Here is a 21352-nt window from a genome sequence, read left to right as displayed (position 1 = left end):
GGCGGCTCCTCCTCCCTCTCTGGCTCTGGGAGCGACGGCGGCTCCTCACCCCTCTCTGGCTCTGGGAGCGACGGCAGCTCCTCCTCCCTCTCTGGCTCTGGGAGCGACGGCAGATCCTCCTCCCTCTCTGGCTCTGGGACGACGGCAGCTCCTCCTCCCTCTCTGGCTCTGGGAGACGACGGCAGCTCCTCCTCCCTCTCTGGCTCTGGGGACGACGGCAGCTCCTCACCCCTCTCTGGCTCTGGGGACGACGGCAGCTCCTCACCCCTCTCTGGCTCTCGGGAAGGCGGCTCACCCCTCTCTGGCTCTCGGGAAGGCGGCTCACCCCTCTTTATTGGAGTGACCGGGGCATCTCCCATGTCTACCGCCAGGTAATTAACCACCATGAGGGCAACCTCTGGGAAGGAGGCCGGGTGGTGCTGTTCCTCCCACTGTTCCCACCTCTCCCCATCTCGACGCCACAGCGTGTTGATAACTATGGGGAGATCGTGGACGAGGTCTGCCTCAGGGTGCATCAACCAGTCCCAGATCTCCCGGTGGTGAAGGTGGTGGTGCTGGAGGTAGTGGGGTGGCCCCTGATGCCCGGGGTGAACACGGCACCTCTTCCTGGGCCTGGTTGTAGGGGCATCCTGCCCAGTTGTGGCCGTCCTCCTCACACCGGCCACACCAGTTTGCCGGTGGCACGTCTGGGCAGGACCGCCAACGATGGTCCTCCTTCCCACACCAGGAACACCAGGGGAAGAGGCTGGCCGGGTCCTCCAGCGGTGGCTGCAGCAGCTTACATTTCTTCAGCTGCTGCTGCTTTTCCTGCCTTTGCCGCTGTCTGCTCTTCTTTCCCATTTTTTTTAAAAAAAAAAAAAAATTATCCCAAAAATTCCACAAAACAAAACAAAAATACTGCTCTGAGCCTCTAGGTGGCGCTATCCCACTTTGACACCAAATGTGGCAGGCTGGCGAGTGGATAGAGGCCCAGAGACAGACTGCAGTTCAAAAAAATAACTATTTTATTATAAATAAACACAAAATGAAAGGGCACAAGGGCCAAAACAAAACAATTTAAACACAAAGAAAGACAAAAAGCAAAATTTACAAAAATAACAATCTCCAGGCTGGGCAATGCCTTCACTGGATTCAAGCTCTCCAAACAACCAAAAAAAACCAACCTGCTTCCTCAGCTCCCTCCCTCCAAATGAGAAGCAGAGGCCTCCTTTTATATCAGGTGGCTGGGCGCTGATTGATCGTTAATCAACCTAATCAACTAATCAACCCCAGCCACCTGAACATAATAAACCCAGGCAGGTAGGGGAAGTTAACCCCATCCCTGCCAATTTAAAGGGCAGAGCTTTGCTCTGCCACAGACCCAATGTCAAAATATGTGATATGGTCAGGGATTAAAGCAATTGGACATTTTTAATGGACATCAGAGCTAATGGAACGCAAGTAAGAGAATCAAAGAATCCAGCTGTGTACCAGACATTAAGACAGTAGCTCAAAGTGTAAAGTCTCTACATAGCTGTAACCTCAGAAGTCACATGGCCTCAATATGGCACCAACACATTAAGCATGCAGAGTTTATGTAACCTTGAAAATATGAAATCACTACCTCAAATGTTCATAAGATATGAGGCTTTGAAGAAAAAATACACAAAAACGGTTACTTTTACTTGAACGATACCCATGATCAATTTTGGGAATCACAGAGTACTATATGTGTGCCAAGTATGAAGTCAGTATCTCAAAGCATTAGGTCTTTTTCATCCGGAAACCAAAGTCAAATGACATGATATGGTGTCCATCTTTCCAAATACTATTCAGAGACTGTTTTGAAGAATTAAATACAGTTTGGTATTCACTCATTCTAATTTAATACACTGTTAATAAAGAAGCCACGCCAGTCCAGAACAGTTTCATTAATGTCAAGTTGTTTTTTTTAATGAAAGCTGTGTGTACAGAGCACTGTTTTCCCTGGTAAAACATAACAGGTAAAACCAGCTTACTATATCATACCTATTCATCAGTGATTATGGATCTGTGTCACAGTAAGCTTGTGTATACAGACAGTAGGGTTTGTGTGCAGCTGTTTGACAAAAGCATTCGCCATTGCAGTTTCTAACTTCCAGACCAAGAACCTCAAACTTCAGTCCCAGTATTCAGAACTGGAAAGGAACTACACAGACACAGGTGAGTGCTGTTTCAGATTCTATTCAATCTTTTTTTTTAACATTAGATCTAAAGTAATTGATTTACATGTCAGCATTTTATTTTGTACCCTTTTTTGTTCAGAGCTACTGGATTATTATAGGCCAGTAGCCACTGAAAACAATGAAAAGCAGCCGCTATATACAGTATATGGCAGCACTGAAGGTGGTGATGACATACAACAGGCTTTATAATATTGAGATCATCAAACAATAATCAGGGTTGTGGGATTTTCTTTCAACTCCACAGGTGAGCGCTCGTTTTCGCCCGCAGACGTACACACGTTGCACACTGTGCGTACCATAGGTAGGGTGACCAAATGTCCCGATAAAATTAGGATCGTCCCGATATTAGGGGTCCTGACTTGTCTTGATTTTTAGAGTAAACATTGAAAACCCAGGCGCTAAATGTGACTTTTTTTTAAATTGATGTGAAATTTCGCATATGTGGCTGCTGTACTGTCTTGCAGTGCAACAGCATACTGTACTGGTTTAGGGTGTGTTGTTTGAGTGTTTGCATTGCACCTATGCAACTATCCAATCACGTTAACCTGCAGTCATTCTTGGTGCTTGCGCCTCTGTGTTCAGCTCTATCGAAGTGTCATGGTGGCTGGTGTTGTTGACAAGCTTGTCACTAAAAAGCAAAAAAGTGCAAGTACCGAACGCAGTGGGGGGGGGGGGGGGGGGGGGGACTGATTCAATCATATGCCCATGGTCAAGTCATCCAATTAGGATTGGGATTATAATTAGGATTTCACAGACATTTTGCAGACCTATTTAAACATTAAATACACCTAATATTTCAGAGCACTATAAAAGCCTAAAAACAGTGGTACTTGCTTCCTTACTAAAACAGAGTACTGTCATTTGTTAAAAGGCAAGCATGCAACATCTCTTGCATGCTTGCCCTTGGAGACTGGAGATTTGTAGCAGTGTGCTGGACAGGAGGCGCAGCTCTGTGGCCACAGGCTTGGGGAGCGGGGCCTCGCGTAGTACACTGTCCAAATACGCAGTCAGCACACTTGCTGTATTAGCCAAGCGAGCTGCCCGCGCTTCTGCTGTTTAGGTTTGTTTTAAATGTGTTTCCATCACCCTGCATTGAGGGTTCAGGCACGCCGGGTCATTAATAAGACCACCCACCAGCGGGCCCTTAACCAGGGCCACGATGGTGCAGTCTACTGAGGGGAACCCCGCCAGGCCAAGCTTGTCTGCGCCCTCCAAGGAGGCAAGCGATGGGGCCTGTTTCATCACACTGGGTCCCGAGGCCAGGTGGTCCCTGGAGGAGCGTACAGCCTCCAAAAAATCTAGGAAGGCCGGGAACCTCTGGGGGCGGGGAGCCAGTGCCTGCTTCCAGAAAATGAACCAGCGTTGTTTAGCCACTGTCGTTCAGGGGATCTGCAGCAAAGCTGCAGCACGTCCCATGAGTGTCGAGATCGAGCTGGACATGGGAGTGATACTGGCTTCTGAGACACTCTCAGAACCAGGCTCTTCCTTGGCAAGAGTCTCAACCACTTGCATCTCTGAGGAGAAAAAAGCCCGTCACCAGAGGCTGCTATGGACAGCGTGTCCTCCTGTACCAGGTGGGACGACCCTGCCCATCCCTCCTGCACTCCCTTGGGAGAGGGGAGGTATGGCAAGCGGGGCTGCGGGACCTGGACAGGGGTCTGTGCACCTGTCTAGCCAAGAGCTCCAAGACCTCGGTCATCTGGGCTTTGAGGTCCAAAATATCCCTCGCCTGCTTTGAGTGCTTCACCGGTCTCGCTTGCGGAGATGGGGAGCAATTGCGGGCGGCTTGCACATTGAGAATGCCTGATAGGGTTTCCTGGGACAGGTTGTCTGGGATGTCCCGAGCCGTTGACGGTCCGGCCATGGAGGATGCAGAGCTTGTCCTTCTGGCTCTCTCTAACCAAGCCTCTTTAAGTCGGGGCTGAAGGGCCTCACAGAAGCTACATGCCCAGTCCTTCTCGAGGACCATGGTGGCATGTGGTACGCCCAAACAGCGCACGCAGGGGGTGTGCTTGTCCTCCTGCGGGATGCTGGCATTGCAGGCCGTACAGGGATGAGACCTCAACATAGGCCTGGCCTTGTGCATTAATACTGGGGTACTGCTTGCACTGTGTCAAACACAGGTGAGTGTCAATGTAGTGTATACAACCACTAGCACTGTAGCAAGGATACTAACCCTACGCACCTTGTGCCAAGTACCCTGTTTAGACTGGGAACTGCGAAGCACTGTGAGCTATACGCTAGGTTGAGCAGTGCCTACGCAACTAGCACACTGTGCATCCCAAACGGTGTGCGCACCAGGTACCGTACACTACATGAACTGTGTACCGTGCGTAATCACACTAGAGTGGTAGAGGTATCAGCACGTGTGCACACTTGCATTGTGGGTACCGAGTACTGCACACACCGAGTACTGAGGGAACTAAGTGCACTGCGTACCGTGCAACGCTGTTGTGCACTACCACTGAGGTGTTGGGCACCATGTGTTGCTTACAAGCACCTGTGCCCCGAGATAATAATTACACATGTTATGCATGCGTCATGGTACCGCAGCACCTGGGGGCTGCTACGCAATGTGCCTACCCTAACTGCGTGGTCAACACACACCTGTAGTCAGCACTTAGCCCTGTGGAGGAGATCGCGTTGGGAAGGTCACTCAACAGCGGGAGTACGGCAAGGCCTAGTCCCGAGGAGGACACGTGTACTCACAGGAGAAAAGCAAGAGGGCGTATGCTATTTACAAGGCCCAACTCACCAAGGTGGCTGCCCGGTGTGGCCGGCAGGGTCGACAGCAGGGATACAGTAAGGCTTAGCCCCGTGGAGGAGAGCACGGCTTGGGAGGTCATTCGATAGAGGGGAAATGGCAAGGTCTAGCCCCGAGTAGGACACGTGTACTCTCAAGAAGAATAGACAATCATTTGAGGATGACTTCACAGGCAGTCGCTCACATACAACAGACAGATAAAAAGAGCGGCCTACCACCGAAGCGAGGATGGTTGCTGAAAGACAGAAAGTACTCAGTCTTTTTTTTAAGTCGTTCATTCCAGGAAAGCGGCTTTCATCATTCAGCACGAATTCAAGGGATATATAACAGACTCAAATCGACTCGAGAAGCTCTTTCTTTATCCACACAGGTCTTACCATACCATCTTGAGAGGGAAAAAGAAGAGGATCTTCCTGCGAGTGACGGTTTTATTCCTTCGGTAGACAGGGCCGAGTGCGTCATCACAGGACGGGACCTTTCGGCAGCTCTGGTATAGAGAGCTCAGCAATAACTACCTGAAAGGCAGGAATATCCCATATCATTGTAAGTGGTGGTCGTCTTAGAACTGAAAGGGAATGTGCCTATTCAGGTCTAAAATTCTAATTGCATTTAAAAAGTAAACAGCAGGTTGTTAGAACCAAGGTAGCTGTGCTCGATTGTACCTGTAGTGCTGATTTTACTTGGATACAACCAACAGAAGAATACTTTTTTGTCTGCACTGACTTTCCAAGTAATGAACAAATGGAAGCAGGTAAGTTTGATTGACAGATTTGTGAGATAGGTTTAAGTCTGTATTTTAAATAGGTTCCTTTGTATCTTTTATTGTTGTTTGACTATTTGGCTGCTGTCACTGTAGTTGCTGTTTTGTCTCGATGGCAGTGCGCTGTGTTCCTTTTCACAATGGGAAACAGCGATGCAATTTGATTACAGTTTTACAATGTGACAGTGTAGGTGTTGTGAAATTCAGGAAAAAAAATGCAACATTCTGATTGGCTGAAACACTTTACATCATGTTGCTGCAGTGTCCTTATCTGCACGAGATGGGAGGTCAGCCTGACTTAGTTTTGCGTACTGTGTGAAAGATTTCTATGGGCGCTCCCGATCTTACCGGTAATTCATTACATTTAAAATTTTATTTTGTACTATTTATTTTATTTTTCAGAGCTATAAAGATTATAGGACAGTAGCGATTGAACACAATGAAAAGCAGCCGGTACATACAATATATGGCAATACTAATAAGGTGGTTATAGCGTACAACTGGATTCATATTATTGAGCTCTTCCAATAGAAATCTGAATTTTCTTTAAAAAAAAAATCTACTTGCTTACCAGAGACACACACTAAGAAATATTACAACGTTGCAGGATTTCGGTATTAGGAAGTTTCTGATCATGTCTTGCAAAACTATACTATAGAATTATGTAGCCAACTTCAGTTGCACTACAATGACTACACCTCTTAAGAAAGGAACGCTCCACACGTCACAGCTGGTTCTCTGGTTTTATTAGAAGTAACAGTTCTGCAATGATAGAATAAGCAAGTCAACTACATCTCTTACACCTGTCCTACAGGCCACAGGCTGAGTGCTTTACAAGTCAAGACATCACTCGCTCAAATATCTTTCAGTGCAGTGTAACAACTATTATAAACAAATGATATTATTGAAAAATATAAATAAAATAAACAAAGTATTTCTTTACATGTTAACACAAAACAAAATGTATATCCTTTTCTAGAAAAAGCTACAGCAATTCAAACACTCTTTCAATGTTACTTTCACACAGCTTTTCTATAAGAAAAGAAAACACACGAGAACCATTCAAAATAAAAATATAAGAAATATCTAAGTATACTCATTATCATTAAACTGCAGTTTGAAAAAAAAAAAAACATCAGGTTTCTTTATTTTTTCTTTCCAGATAACCATATTTTCTATACATAAGCAACATAGACTAATGAAAAACAATACCAAAAACATATTTAAAAGTCACCCCACCCCCATTAATACTGGTATAACACTGTAAAATAAATAAATAAATAAATAAAATGTTGAAGGAAAATATGACTGACACCAGATTCACATAACCACTCCATTGTTTTAACTTAAATCTCAATGGTGCAATGCATTCATGAAACAATTAGCTTATAGACTTGGCATTACACAGCGCCATCTAGTGACTTAAATACACAACTTTTAATAATTGGATTAATATGAAAAGAACCTTTAAAAGACAATGTTAGGAATATTAAAATGTTTTGTAAGTGCTCAATACCACAATCTATCTTAAAAACAGCATGTTGCTTACATTTTCCTAATCACCTCTGTTCTAAGTAAACCTTATATCGCAGAGTAATTAAATCATGCTCTTACCTTAAATGAATCTTCTCGATTTCATCTGTGTAAAGTCTCTAGTAATGTCGGTAAAATCCAGTTTTCTGAGTATATCACTTCGTGGATATGATGGTAATTCTGTTTAGGCGATCCTGGTTCATGGTGGTTCTTAGTCAATTCTTAAAGAGTCCCATGCGCAAGAATGATCGTTCTCCAGAACTGTTAAGGTAAACGCACAGAACAGTGGTGACATGCAGAAATGTGGAAATCACTTGAGAATTCAGCATAAGTTTAAGCTGGTCAAACGCTGTTCCCTTTCAATTTGAAGATAGCCACCAAACATCACTTATGGGATATACATCTGCCTATTGGTAGGTGTAACTGAGGTCTTACTATCAAAGATGCCGATAGGCCCCCTTCCCTGGATTACCTCCTTGCATTGCAGGCTGCTTTGTCTTTACTGTCTGTTGTTTGTGAGTCGACTGCCTGTGCATTATTGATTTTAAAGGAGTGAGTGTGTGTCTTTCACCCTTTTTTACTTGGGAGAGCGCTGTTACTCCACCGGGGCTAGGCCTGCCTTGTCCATGCTGTCGAGTTAGTCCACTAGCCACCTTCGGGCTGCCGGTCGGGCCTTGTTGTTTTGATTGTGCTGCATTGGCCTTACAATCAAACAGACAGTGTGCTCTCCCCCATCTGTACTGAACTGTACTTTTGTATGGTGTATTTGCTGTATTGCTGTCAATTGCCCGCCGCGGCTTCGGCCCTTGTGTCCCCCTGTTATATGATACCCGCTGCCCAGGTGTGTGACCACGCGGTTAGGGTAGGCACCATTGCATAGCTGCTCCCGGTCTTTACTAAATACCGCAGGCCTGTGCTACTTCAGTACCAGGGTGCTCATTGACACACAGTACCCGATACAGGCAGTGCACCGACACTGCGCGGTACTATGTGCGCTAGGTGCTTGGCGCTGCACGATACTCAGTGGAGGTGTGCATGCGGTACTCAGTGCAAGTGATACGCCTGCTGCTTGGTGCACGTGGTACGCATGGTGCTCAGCGACCCAGCAATGACAGACAGGGCTGGTTTTCATGCCAGTGAGGCCTGTGGGACTGACATACCGCAGGAAGACAGGCATATCGTGTGTGCTAGGGTACTTAGGCTCCGAAAAAGCCACTTCAGCCCTACAACGCTCTTGCAGAATCTACGTGGCTTTTCAGCCCTGAGTGCTCGCCAGTAGCCTGGAGGGTCGTCTGGAGGGGTTTCACAGGGGCGTTCTTCATCCCCCGTAGTGAGTCCTTTCCAGCCGCGCCTCTCCACACCGTCACAGAGCCCCTCCGGGGGGATTCCTTGAGCTCAGATGTCAGTGTCCACCCGAGGCCACTCCCCAACGAGTGAAGAAGTTTTGGCAGGCACGGGACATCATGCATATGAAGGCCCAGATCACACAGATCATGGAGCTTCTGGTAAGACAGAAGGCTCCGACACCTCCAGCCGCGGCCTGTGTGGTGTTCCGCCCTCACCCTCAGTGCCACCAAGAGTCGCTGTACCGCCCCCTGATCTCCCCTATGTTCTGATGAGGACGTGCTTTCCATTGCGGCCTTGTGGGGGGAGTCCACCTTTCCAGTGGAGCCGGAGTTCCCAACCAAAGCGGTCCCTAGTTGAGAGGTTTCCTCAGTTACTAGTGTGCCACCGCTCTCAGGGTCGGTGTCCGTGCTCATGGGGTGCGCGACAACTTACCTATAGGTCCTATGGGCAACAGCGGCAGAGCCACGTTGCTCCATTTTTCAGCCGCATGATGTGGCTCCTCCGCCTCAGCCCTTCCCCGCCTTCCTTGACTTTGTGGAGGAGGTGTGCTCCTCTTGGGACTGCCCAGCCACAGCATCTACTCAACTGAGGCACGGTTCTCAACTGGCCTCGCTGGAAGAGGCGGAGAAGCTGGGCCTGGTGGGGTTTCCTGCTGTAGACTACACCACTGAAGCTTTTGTGAAGGCTCCACCGGTGGGAGGTCTGCCCAAGACCCAATGTGCCTGAACCTGCAATGCAGGACTACGGAGACACATGTCCTTAGGGTGTACATGGCGGCATGGCATCCAGTCTGGCATCCAGTATGCTGTTCGAGTACAAGGATGGCATTTTGCGTGATGCCTCTCTCCCAGAGCCGGTGGACGTGGAGTTGCCATTGTTATCTCACACGTTGCTCCAGATCTCCGGCCTGCAAGGGCAGGCCTTGGGCCGGAGCCTGGCTGGCCTAGTGGTCCTGCACAGACATCTGTGGCTGTCGCAGATGCGGGTGCCTGATGCTGATAAGGCTGCGCTTTTGGATGCGCTTATATCGCCAGGCCATACCTTTGGTCCAGCAGTGGAGGAGATCCAGCAGTGGAGGAGATCCTGCAACGGTCTTTCCGAGAAAGCAAGACGTCTAGGCAGGTAGTCGTTTTGCTCCCTCCCCCGACTCCAGTGTGGGGTAGGTTGAGCTGCAGGCACACACCTCCAACACGGACAGTCACCAGGACGGTGCCAGTCCCCACAGCCCCTCTGGGTGACCTTAGGCGTTGCCTACAGGCCTCACCACAGGCAAGAGACAGGGTTCTCCCACAACGTGGAGGGTGTGTAGGCCATGGCCAGTCCATGCAGCAGTACCCTAGAAGGCGGTTCCAGCAGGGTTATGCGATTCAGTTTCGCTTGGGACCTCTTTCTTTTTGCAGTCAGGGGACACAGACCCTGGGACAGCTTCTTTCAAAGCAGCAACTGTCGCATTGGATTGGGAACAGTGTCACCTGCATATGATGATGCTGACTTACCCCCATCCAGGCGTGTAACCGCACATTACACGAGAGGTGTGGCTATGTCATGGGCCCTCTTTAGAGGTGCCTCTATGGCTGCGATTTGTGATGCGGCTAGCTGGGCTACGCCGCATACTTTTTCCAGGTTCTATCACCTTAACGTGATAGATCCCTCATTGCCTTCAGTGGGCACAAGGGTCCTTGAGGTTGCATGCTCGCACAGCGGACCACACAAAGAAAACAAAATATAAAATTAACACACTAAAACGTGACTGTTACACACAAACCTGTGGGTTTAAACGAAAGGCAGATTGAAGTTACGTCAATATCTAATTTCTTTTCAACAATCAATTACAGTAGTGAAAGCTTATAAACTCCCCATATTTTACCATTGGTACCTCCCATTTCGTGCTTCAAGAACCCAAAAAATGAACCCTATAAATGACGAGGAATCCTATGCTTAACCGGCACTTTAAAACAGGTAACATGTTTTCTATTGACCTTGATGGAACACATCTTTTATGGAGAAGTATCTTAACTCTGTCACAAATGCATTATGGAAACTGAACGCAGCACAATGTTTGAAAAAAAGTTAATTTTACAAAAAGTAATGAACAACAGTGAGCGGAAAAATTCTCGCTCTGAGCATCACCTTCAGGGCACACCAGCACGTAACCGAGCCTGGCCGGCAGGCAGAGGGAATGCAGGTCGTGATCAGTCCACAAACCAGCGTCAGAGGAGACGTTTTCAGATTTTGGGGTTTTTGAGTTTTCTCGACGACTGGTTGACGACTGTTCCCAGTTGCGAGAAGGAGCACTGGCCAACACGGCGGTTGTGATGGAGCATCTAGTCAGGCTGGGTCTCACCATAAACGGTGCTTACACCAGTGCAGTGCACCACATCCTGGGGCTCCGGCTGGACTCCATTATGAAGCGTGCATACCTGTCGGACGACAGGGTTGCAGCTATACAGGAGTGCATCTCCCTGTTTCAACAGGGATCGCAGGTCACCCTCAGAATGTGCCAAAAACTGCTGGTTCTCATGGCCTATCTATCTCGGCCATTCAGCTGGGTCTACTTCTCATGCGCCCACTGCAAGCATGGCTCAATGCATTTCACCTCAATGCCAAACGAGATAGACACCATCGGCTGACTGTGTCTTACGTGAGCACAGCAGCCCTACGCTGGTGGAGGTCTACCTCTCACCTGTGCAAAGGTGTGCAAATGGGAGTATTACTAAACTGCCAAGTGGTGACAACAGATGCCTCCAAAATCGGGGTTAGGGAGCGGTCTGGGAAGGCAGAGGAGTCCGTGGATCCTGGTCATCCCTGCACATAAACATGCTATAGTTGCAAGCGGTGTTCCTTGCTCTCCACCACTTCCTCCCCGTGCCGAGCGGTACACATGTACTGATGCGGACCGACAGCACAACAGTGGTGGCGTATGTCAACCACCAGGGAGGCCGATGGTCCCTGGGGTTGCATCGCATAGCTTTCAAGCTGCTGATACAGGTGCAGAGGAACCTGCTGCCCTACAGGCGATGTACATTCCCGGAGCAGTGAACTGGGCAGCGGACCTCCTCCCCAGGAGCTGCCCCCCTCCATCAGAGTGGCGACTCCATCCTCAGGATGATGGAGTGCATTTGGGAATGGTTCGGGAAGGCGCAGGTCGAGCTCTTTGCTTTGGCAGAGATGACGCATTACCCACTGTGGTACTCCCTAGACCGCTTAGGCGGTCCACTCCACATAGACACCCTAGCACAGGAATGGCCCAAAGTGTTTTTGTACGCTTTTCCACATACACCACTGTTCCTGGCTTTTCTCGAGAAAGTCCAGTTAGAGAAAGCATAATTTCTCCTATGGCTCCCAAGTGGCCCAGGAGAATATGGTTTTCGACCCTCTGCCAGCTGTTGCAGGCCAGCCCTGGGAGATTCCACTTCATTTGGATCTCCTCAGTCAGACGAAAGGCTCTCTTTGGCACCCGGAATGAGGCAGGAGTCTGGCCCCTGAAAGGGACCACTGGTTAGCCCTAGGGCTATCAGACGCGGTTGTGGAAACAATGCAGAGCGCTATGGCAGACTCCACTAGGTCTTTGTATACCTGCAAGTGAAAGTATTTTCAAGCTTGGTGTTTGGCTGGGAACCATGACCCCATCACTTGCCCTGTACCAGTCATTTTGCAGTTTCTGGAAAAACTGCTCAATGCTGCTAGATCGCCTGCCCCCTATGTCTCTGGGTGCACATTTTTTGGCTAGCTGTTTCCTTAAAGGCGCTTGATGATTACGCCCTACTATGAGGACTGTTCTCCCCGAATAGAGCCTTACTATTGTACTAGAAGCGCTCATGAAGGCCCTTTTTGAGCCCTTACGCTCCATAGAGCTGAAGTATCTGTCTATGTAGACAGCCTTCCTTGGCTATCACCTCCGCTAAATGGATCAGTGAGCTGCAGGCGCTGTCTATACACAGCTCGTGCATGCGTATTTGGGAAGATGGGTGTAGGGTGTTGCTGTGCACCAACCCCGCTTTCCTCCCCAAGGTGATTACAGCCTTCCACATCAACCAATCTGTGGAACTGGAGTGTTTTCATCCCCCTCTGTTTACTTCTACGGAGAATGAGAGATTGAATTTCCTCTGCCCATACGGGCATTGAGATGCTACGTGCATAGGTCAAGAGCTCTACGTCAATCAGCTCTTTGTCACGGAACATGGACCCTAGGACAGCCCCTCTCTAAGCAGTGTCTGTCACACTGGATTGTGGTCAGTCTCGACTGCGTATGAAAATGCTGGCTTACCCCCACCAGTTAGGGTAGTTGCACACTCCACTAGAAGTTTGGGTACATCTTGAGCCCTTTTCAAAGGTGCCTCAATGTCTGACATTTGTACTGCGGCTAGCTGGGCTAAGCCACATAGTATCTCCAGGTTCTACCGTATTAATTTGGTAGACCCTGCCTTGCCTTCTGTAGGCACAATGGTCCTTGAGGGTATAAGTTCTCACCGCTAACCTCTGGGTTATGCTGTGTTGTGTGTCCCTCATGTGCCCATGTCCATTCCTTCTCCCTTGCGACAGCTTTTCTATACGTTATCCCATACCAATGTAAGTGGTGGTCGTCTTCGAATTGAAAGGGAATGTTAAGTTACTTACCGTAACCCTGGTTCCCTGAAAGAGAAGAAGACCACCACCACCCGTGAGGTCGCTTCAGTAACCCTTGTGGGTTTGATGGAAAAAAAAGAGGAGGATCTTCCTGCAAATGATGGTTTTATTCCCTCGGTAGGCGGGACCGAATGAGTCATCACAGGAAGGGGCCTATTGGCAGCTCTGGTATAGTGAGCTCAGCAATACCTACCCGAAGGGAGGGAATATTCCATACCAGTGTCAGTGGTGGTCATCTTCTCTTTCAGGGAACCAGGGTTACGGTAAGTAACCTAACATTCTGTAAACTATACCGTGAACTACCAAATCAATTACAACGTGCACACAAACTCACTTTAAGTGCCAATTTGTCCCAATTGGTAGTGCAGCCGGAGGAAAAAGTTCTCTATATCCACTACAGAGTAGGCAAAACCCTATTAGCTTTGGTGGAGTTATTATCAATGATAATTATTTTAAAAAGTGCTAACGAGCAATCGGTACGCAAAAAACATTAAAACAAAGAGACAAAATCAAAAACACTGAAGAAAATAATCTAAACATACAAAGCTATCAAAAAGCAATACATGAAAATAATTAAAAAAAAAAATAGTACCAGCCACTGTTTTACAAAAGAAAATAAATACATATTAAAAAAAAAAAAACACAGTAAAGGTGTAGTATCAAATTCAGTTCCCCACGAAATCCAGCCCCCCTATTTGTTGTGCGCATGCGCTAAACAATCTTTCCCTTGTAACAACACGTGCCTGCTCCGGTGGGACTTCGGGGGGGGGGGGGAAAATCCAAAACAATCACCAAAAACGGTATACTGTATATTGTAGCGTGGACGGGTGGAGGCAGCAGCAGGGCTGGTAGGTGACGTAATCACATACGAAGACATAAGCTCGATATTCACTCCTTGCAAAGGAACCGGCTCTTTTGTATAGCGGTATCGGCGCTATGCTTTCGTGCGAGAGGTTCCGGGTTTGTGCTTGCCTTCCGCCTGTGTGATGCGCCTGCCTGTTTTAACCGAGATCGCTACTTATATATAGTGTAATAATTGAACAGTAATATGATTAACTAATGCCAACCACCGCCCCATGGTTGTAATGTCCCACCTGCTACACATTGCAGTTACTAACTTCCAGACCAAGAACCTTGAACTCCAATCCCAGTATTCAGAACTAGAAAGGAACTACACCAACATCTCTGCCACAGGTGAGTGTTGTTTCAGATTTCATACAGTCTAGGTCTAAAGTAATTGATTTAAATGTCAGCATTTTATTTTGTACCATTTTTTGTTCAGAACTACTGGATTATTATAGGACAGTAGCTACTGAAAACAATGTAAAGCAGCCGGTACGTACAGTATCTGGCAGCACTAAAGGTGGTGATAACATACAACAGGCTTTGAGTGGGGGATGGAGGGGGGTGATGCTGGGACGCCAGAATCACTGTTGAGCCTTCTTGAGGTGTCGTGGGCTAGTCAACGAAACACTGAGGATGGAAGGTGCCCACTTGAAGACCCCAGAGATGTACCCTACTTAGCTCAATCCAGACGGTTGTCATTCCATGCAGATCCAGCATCGCAGCTGTTGTGTGTGCTTGTGCGCTGGGGAGGCAAAATGAGCTGATCCCTGGAGTCAGCATTACACTTCAGCAATCAATACCAGACAGAAGGATGGCTACATCATCAAATGGAAAAAAACGCAAATGGACGGATCACTCTAGTTTACTGCAAAGCTACGTCTTAGTTGGTGGTTATCTTGGCAAGAGCAGAGTTCAAATCAACATGAAGTTCAATATCTACTCTCATGTAATGGAAATCATAATATTGAGATCAAACAGGGTTGTAGGATTTTCTTAAAAAAAAAATCTACTTGCCTTCCATAGAAACACAAAAGATTTTTTTTTTAGGATTTTGGGTATAGAGTATAAAAAAGGAAAAACAACTTGACAAGTCTTTTCAGAAGCATTTTCCTGACAACATGGCAAATAATGATCTAAGCAGATACAACAATAGAGAAATAATACAGATCAAGTATAACTGGATATTAAACCTGGAAGATATTTTGTTAGGAAAATAGATAATAGAATGTGTCTCTTTAACCGAGTTACTTGAAGAATGTTTTTCAAGTCAGTTTCGATGGATTAAAGGTTTGTTGTAGACTGTTGATTGGTTTCTTTAACTGTCTAAAAACAGTTCTGAGAAAATCAAGAGACCCCAAAACCAGTAAATCTGAAGTCTGTATCTAAGAAGGGTGGGGCAGCAGTTTATTAAACAGATATTTAAGCATTAATTAAAAATACTCCTGTGTCAATTATTGCTCAGGGTCACAGTAAGCTTGTGTGTGCAGCTGCCTGAACAAAAGCGCTCTCCGTTGCAGTTTCTAAGTTGACAGTGGAGAGAAATCAAATCCAATCCTGGTATTCAGAACTGGAGAAGAACTACAGCAACATCTCAAAGAAATACTCAGCACTGGACCAGTACTGTCCCATCGTAGACACCTCTTCCAAGGGTGAGTGGTTCCTTATTTCAAGGAGTGTGATTGGTGGGCTGGTCCGTGCATGTCTTTGTAAGTAATGGCCTTCAAGTCTATAGCTCAAGATGCTTCAGTCCATAATGAATCGGTCATTTAGATCAAACCTGTACATCATCACTGCTTCTTTCTGTCATTGTGCAGAGCGAGTTTGTAAATCCTGTCCACAGAACTGGGAGCTGTTCAATGGCAAGTGTTACTACTTCTCCACTGATAAAATGAACTGGAACTCCAGCCGTGATAACTGCACATCACTGGGGGGGCACCTGGTGATTATAGAGAGCGATGGAGAGCAGGTACGACTGTCTTCTTTACAATGATAGATTTTCAATACACATTTCTGTTGGTCACTTCACTGCTAGCTAACACTGGAAATGAAGTAACATGTATGATAACAATGTGCAGAATAGTTCTTTCACCCAGAAGCAAACACTGTTCAAATGAAACTGAGCTTTCACTTTCAAACACTTGCCACTAGATGGCAGACTACAAACTCAGACACCACTCAACTGATAGAGGTTTATTTTCTGTTCAGAAATTCCTATCGGATAAGGCTTGGAACATCACGCAGGCTAATATAATCAAAGAAGAGGAGAAAGCCCACTGGATCGGCCTGACTGATGCTGTTACTGAAGGAACCTGGCTCTGGGTGGACGGCACTCCTCTCATTGGCAATGTCCAAGCAAAGTAAGAGCTTCAGCCTCATTCTGAAATCACTGCTGAGGATTAATAGGAAACAGTGTCCTAAAGCGCTGGTTCTCAAACTTTGTTTGGACCACGTTTTTTTCCTCACAGCAGACCACACAATAAACCATGCAGCTGACTGAAAAATAAGCACAAAAACAACCAACAAACTAAAGTACTAAGAATAACCATAGACTTGGCTTTATTTGTTTTAATGCGATGGGTGGGCCTTCATCTGTAGAGTTATTTTAAAATTGGAGTTTTAAGAATGGTTCTAGTTTACTTTTCATAATACAAATTTAACAAGGGGGGAACAAAAACGGATAGTTTTATTTTTAAATTGGTAATTATAGCAGAAGTTTTTTACCATAGTTATATAGTACTGTACAATGCACGGTGGAACATTTTTGCCAAAGCACAGTTCAATTAGTAAATGATCAATGCACAACATATTAAACTTGCAATAAATACACATTCTTGTGAGAGGTCTTTTTAAAGTTTTTAAATAGGAGTGACATTCCTTTCATCAAATTTGATCTTTTCAGCGGTTTGACAGTAGACAAGTGGTTAGAATTGCAAGAAAAAAATACAAAGTAAGAGACAAGATTTAACAAGTCAAGAACTTAATGAAATTGAAGAAAACAAATGAGTCGGCCCCTGGGGTTTTTATTGAGTTGATGAAACAAAGAAATGGTAAAATCGACTTAAACAGTTTGTCTTGAAAATCTAAATGGTCTGTTATGATAATTTATGCTTCAATATGTAATTCGACTAGTCAAGAGTACTCAATTGTGTTATGCTAGTCTCCGTTCTGGTCTAAATCATTCTGTAAACAGTGCTGACATAAACCGCAAAGATAGCCTGTAAGTGACCAAACATTTAAAAAATGCCAATAATGTATTTTTGTATTAACTTCTCCAGGTCAGCGGTGGTAAGGCGTGGATAGTGAACTTTTGTCTTTGCCTCCTTTTCTGTATCTTTTCATTATCAACAAAAATACATGATTGTCATTTTCATCATTAACAAAGCAAATATAGGTGGAGTTTCCATACAAGTTTTTTTTTTTTTTAGCTGGAGACATTTTGTAACAACCGCTCTGCACAACTGAGAGGCAGTTGCACTGTCGTCCCTAAGGAGGTACTACTGGCCCTATTCCTATAACTCAATAAGTCAGCAAGAGTGACAGACAGCAAAAGCAGGGATGTCAGAGGTGTCAACTTCACAAACAACCGTTTATTGTTGTGAACAATAATGTCAGCAAATGAAATAAAAACAAAGTGGACAAAACAGGTCCAGGACAAAGATGGTAAAGGGAAATTCATAAATGGAAAACAGAAGGCTAAAAAGTAACAAAGGAGAAATGGGTGTAGTGTCTGGTGGGCCTCCAATAAAGAAAAAAATCAGGAGGATCAGGAAAAAATTGAGACTGAACACACAAAACAACAAACACTAAACATACCTTGAAAAACAGTTAAACTTAAACAAGTAACAGTGAAAACCAAAAGAAGAGTTTAGACAAAGTTCAGGACACAATAAAAAACAAATGACTGCACTGGAATTATCTGAAGATGCCAAATGATTCCCTGTAATTTAAGTTTGTAATGCTGTACGTTATGATGAATTCCTCAGAGAAAGAGAGTCAACTCTCCAGGCCTACTCAGCAAGCTTTAATACAGGTGTTGGCTTCTAAAGAACTCTGATATTGGAGAGGTGGATATTTAAATGAGTCAACGGGGAGAGAGGATGAACAGAGGGTGGTTGCAAGGAACTGGAGAATAAAGTTTTAACCTGGCCTTAAAGGACAGGTGGATGAGACCTACACCTGCATTATGTGGCATGGGAATTGCTACAATTTGCTTGAGAAAAATGTCTCGTGTAAAATGCGTTTTTGGGTTTCCATTAACTCCATTCCATTTTACTCAAGTAAACTGGGCTTTTCACCTGACGTCATGCAAATGAATGGGAAAGGTGGGGGTTGATATGTAAATTAGCTATGCGTAAAGTACTCATGCTATTTTTGAAGATTACTAGTGAAATTTTGTGAAAATGTGGTTTCTATGCACAGAGAACTGGTACATGAGTAAATCTAAGCTTACAACTCATTTATTAAAAATGAACTCATAGGTATAAAATGAAACTGACCAACAGGTATTGGAGATCACCATAACTGTAAACCATCAGAGATGTTGTGGATGTCGTGGATACTGATGGAAACAGACTGAAGTGCAGCATTAGTTTGTTCCCAAAACTGCCACTGTCTTCTGTATCCTGAACTCTTGTCAAAGACAAAATGTGGTTCCCTTTCAAGTCGAAGATGGCCACCAAACATCGTTATGAGATACACTCCTGCCATTGGTAGATGTCACTGAGCTCCTCTGTCAAAGCTGCCAATAGGCCCCCTTTCCCCAGTAACGTCCTCGGTCCCGCCTCCCAAGGGTACTTAACCGTCATGCAGGGGAAGAATCACCCTCTTTTGCTTCTCACACTGGTAAGACCTCTATGATGCATTGAGCCCTGTCTTCTTATAAAAAGTGCCACATAAGCTACTGCTAGTTCCCCTGCACTTTGTGCTGAAAGCTGGCATCGCCGCTTTCCCAGAATCAGTAGTTTAACAAATTGTAGCCTTTTTATTCTGTTTCCGACTTTCAGCACCTGCACGCTCCGTGTGTCAAGCTGCTTCTTTCTGTATGTCGGCCCCGGTTGGGCCTTGTTTGAATTGTAGCTGAACGCGTCCCCGTACTTGCGTAGAGCACTAGCCGCTCCGAGGCTGCTTTTACCGGGCCGGTCATATACTCCTCACCGAGGCTTCCCTCATTGTTGGGTTGAGATGTAAATGGGCTGCACGGGCCTTCACCTTGGTGTAGGTCGCTTAAATCAATAGACAGAGTGCTCTCCCCCATCTGTTCTATAATATTGAACTGTTTTTTGTATTTTAAAAACTTTTTATTACCGTGTGTGTAAGTCAATCTCCCGCTGCGGCTTCGGCTCTGTCTCCTGTTGTATTGTCCGTGCTGCTCAGGCATGTGACCACGTGGTCAGGATAGGCACCGTGCACAGCTGCCCGGTGTTTCTAATACCACGGTGGGTAAGACTCTGCCCGTGCTACTTCGGTACGACGGTGCGCACACTGCTTAACTGTGACCCGCTGCGTCTTCGGCCCTGTCCCCCTGTAGTACGCTACGCGCTGCTCAGACGTGAGACCACGCGGTCAGGGTAGGCACCGTGTATATTCGACTGGTGCTGCACGGTACACACGGTGCCTGATGCAAGAGGTACACGCGGTGTTATTATTGCACAGTACTCGGTGTACTCGGTGCATGTGCTGCACGTCGTACTCTGTGCTTTTTACCCAGTGCCACGCTACTCCTGGTGCCCACAGTGCTTGGTGCACGTGGCACACCTGGTGTTATAGCGCAGAGGTTTCTAACCTGTGGTGTTATTATTGCGCAGTACTCGGTGCACGTTGTACTCAGTGCTCTTAACGCTACTCCCGGTGCCCACAGTGCTCAGTGCATGTGGCGTACATGGTGTTACAGTGCAGTGGTTGCTAACCTGGCACTAAGGCTGGTAGGGCTGGCTTCCATGCCTGCGTGGCTTGTGGGACCAATATCCCACAGGAGGATAGGCTCAGCATGTGTATGCGGTGCCTAAGCCCTGATCATGCCGCCTGAGCCCCAGTTGGTGCCTGTAACATCTGAATGGCTTTTCAGCCCGCGTGCTCGCGAGCCGCCTGGAAAAAATCGTGCAGGGGGCGTTCTTCATCCCCCGCAGTGGGCCACTCCCAATAATGCCTCCCGACGCCATCACAGATTCCCTTTGGGGAGATTCCCTGTGCTCACGCATCTGTCTGTACCTGCAGCCTCTCTCCATTGCATCCTGTTAGACGGGTGAAAAACTCCTGGCAGACACAGAATGTTATGGATATGAAAGCTCAGATCGGTCACATCATGGAGCTTTTAGAGAGGCAGGCCCAACAGGCTTAATTCGTGGACTCCTGTGTGGCATCCCCCCACCCCCTGAGCCCATTACAATCTCTGTGCCGCCCCCTGACCCCTCCAGGGGAGTACAGGACGAGTGGATTGACCGGGCTCTCTGCTCAGATGAGGACGCGCTTTCCAACGCTGCCTCATGGGGTGTCCGCGTTCTATCCGGATATGGAGGTTAAGAGGGAGCCTGAATTCCAGGCTGACACGACCCTAGTTCTAAGGCTGCCCACGCTTATGGGGCGTGTGGCGGCATACCTGCAGGACAGGTACCTCCTGGACAGCATAAACAGGGCCACGCCATTCCGTCTTTGGACCACATGACGTGGCTCCCCGAGCTCAACCTTTCACAGCGTTCCCCGATTTTATGGAGGAGATGCGTTCATCTTGGAACCGCAATGCTACAGCGCCGGCGTAATTGAGACATAGTTCTCCTCTGGCCTCGCTGGAAGAGGCGGAGAATCTGAGCCTGGCCAGTTTTCCTCCTGTGGAATTGTGGCCTTGGTTAAGGCTCCGCCGGTGGGAGGTATGCCCATGGACCCTGTGTGCCCCAACCTGCAGTGCAGGATAACGGACACACACTTCCGTAGAGCCTATGTGGCGGGAACCCAAAGTACCCGCCTAGCGAACATGTCCAGCATGCTCATTGCATACCTGGACTGAGTTTTGTGTGATGCCCCGCTACCAGAGCCAGTGGTCACAGAACTGTGACTTCTGTCTCACACGTTGCTCCAGATCTCTGGCCTGCAGGGTCAGACCCTGGGCCGGAAGCTGGCGAGCCTAGTGGTCGTGTGCAGACAGCTGTGGTTGTCGCAGGCGCAGGTGCCTGACGCTGATAAGGCTGCGCTTTTGGAAGCTCCCAAATCTCCAGGCCACAATTTCAGTCCAGCAGTGGAGGAGATCCTTCAGAAGAGCCAATACATCTATACGCATAC

At 46.9% G+C, this 21352-nt stretch overlaps 1 protein-coding gene across 3 annotated transcripts in view; it reads left to right on the top strand.

Moving 5' to 3' along the window:
- LOC121326071 (C-type lectin domain family 4 member A-like) overlaps window positions 1–21352 on the top strand; it is a 39942-nt gene that overhangs the window by 14632 nt on the left and 3958 nt on the right. For 2 of the 3 annotated variants that reach the window (XM_041269223.1, XM_041269222.1), the window contains exons 5-9: window positions 2107–2181; window positions 14345–14428; window positions 15598–15729; window positions 15895–16046; window positions 16286–16437. In XM_041269223.1, the coding sequence (XP_041125157.1) occupies window positions 2107–2181; window positions 14345–14428; window positions 15598–15729; window positions 15895–16046; window positions 16286–16437 (595 nt within the window). The remainder of the gene's footprint in view (window positions 1–2106; window positions 2182–14344; window positions 14429–15597; window positions 15730–15894; window positions 16047–16285; window positions 16438–21352) is intronic. The other variant, XM_041269224.1, reaches the window with a different exon arrangement.

Source organism: Polyodon spathula, chromosome 13, assembly GCF_017654505.1.
Source record: "Polyodon spathula isolate WHYD16114869_AA chromosome 13, ASM1765450v1, whole genome shotgun sequence".
NCBI lineage: Eukaryota > Metazoa > Chordata > Actinopteri > Acipenseriformes > Polyodontidae > Polyodon > Polyodon spathula.
The sequence above is the reverse complement of the archived record's forward strand: the minus strand, read 5'-3'. Positions and strand labels throughout refer to the sequence as shown.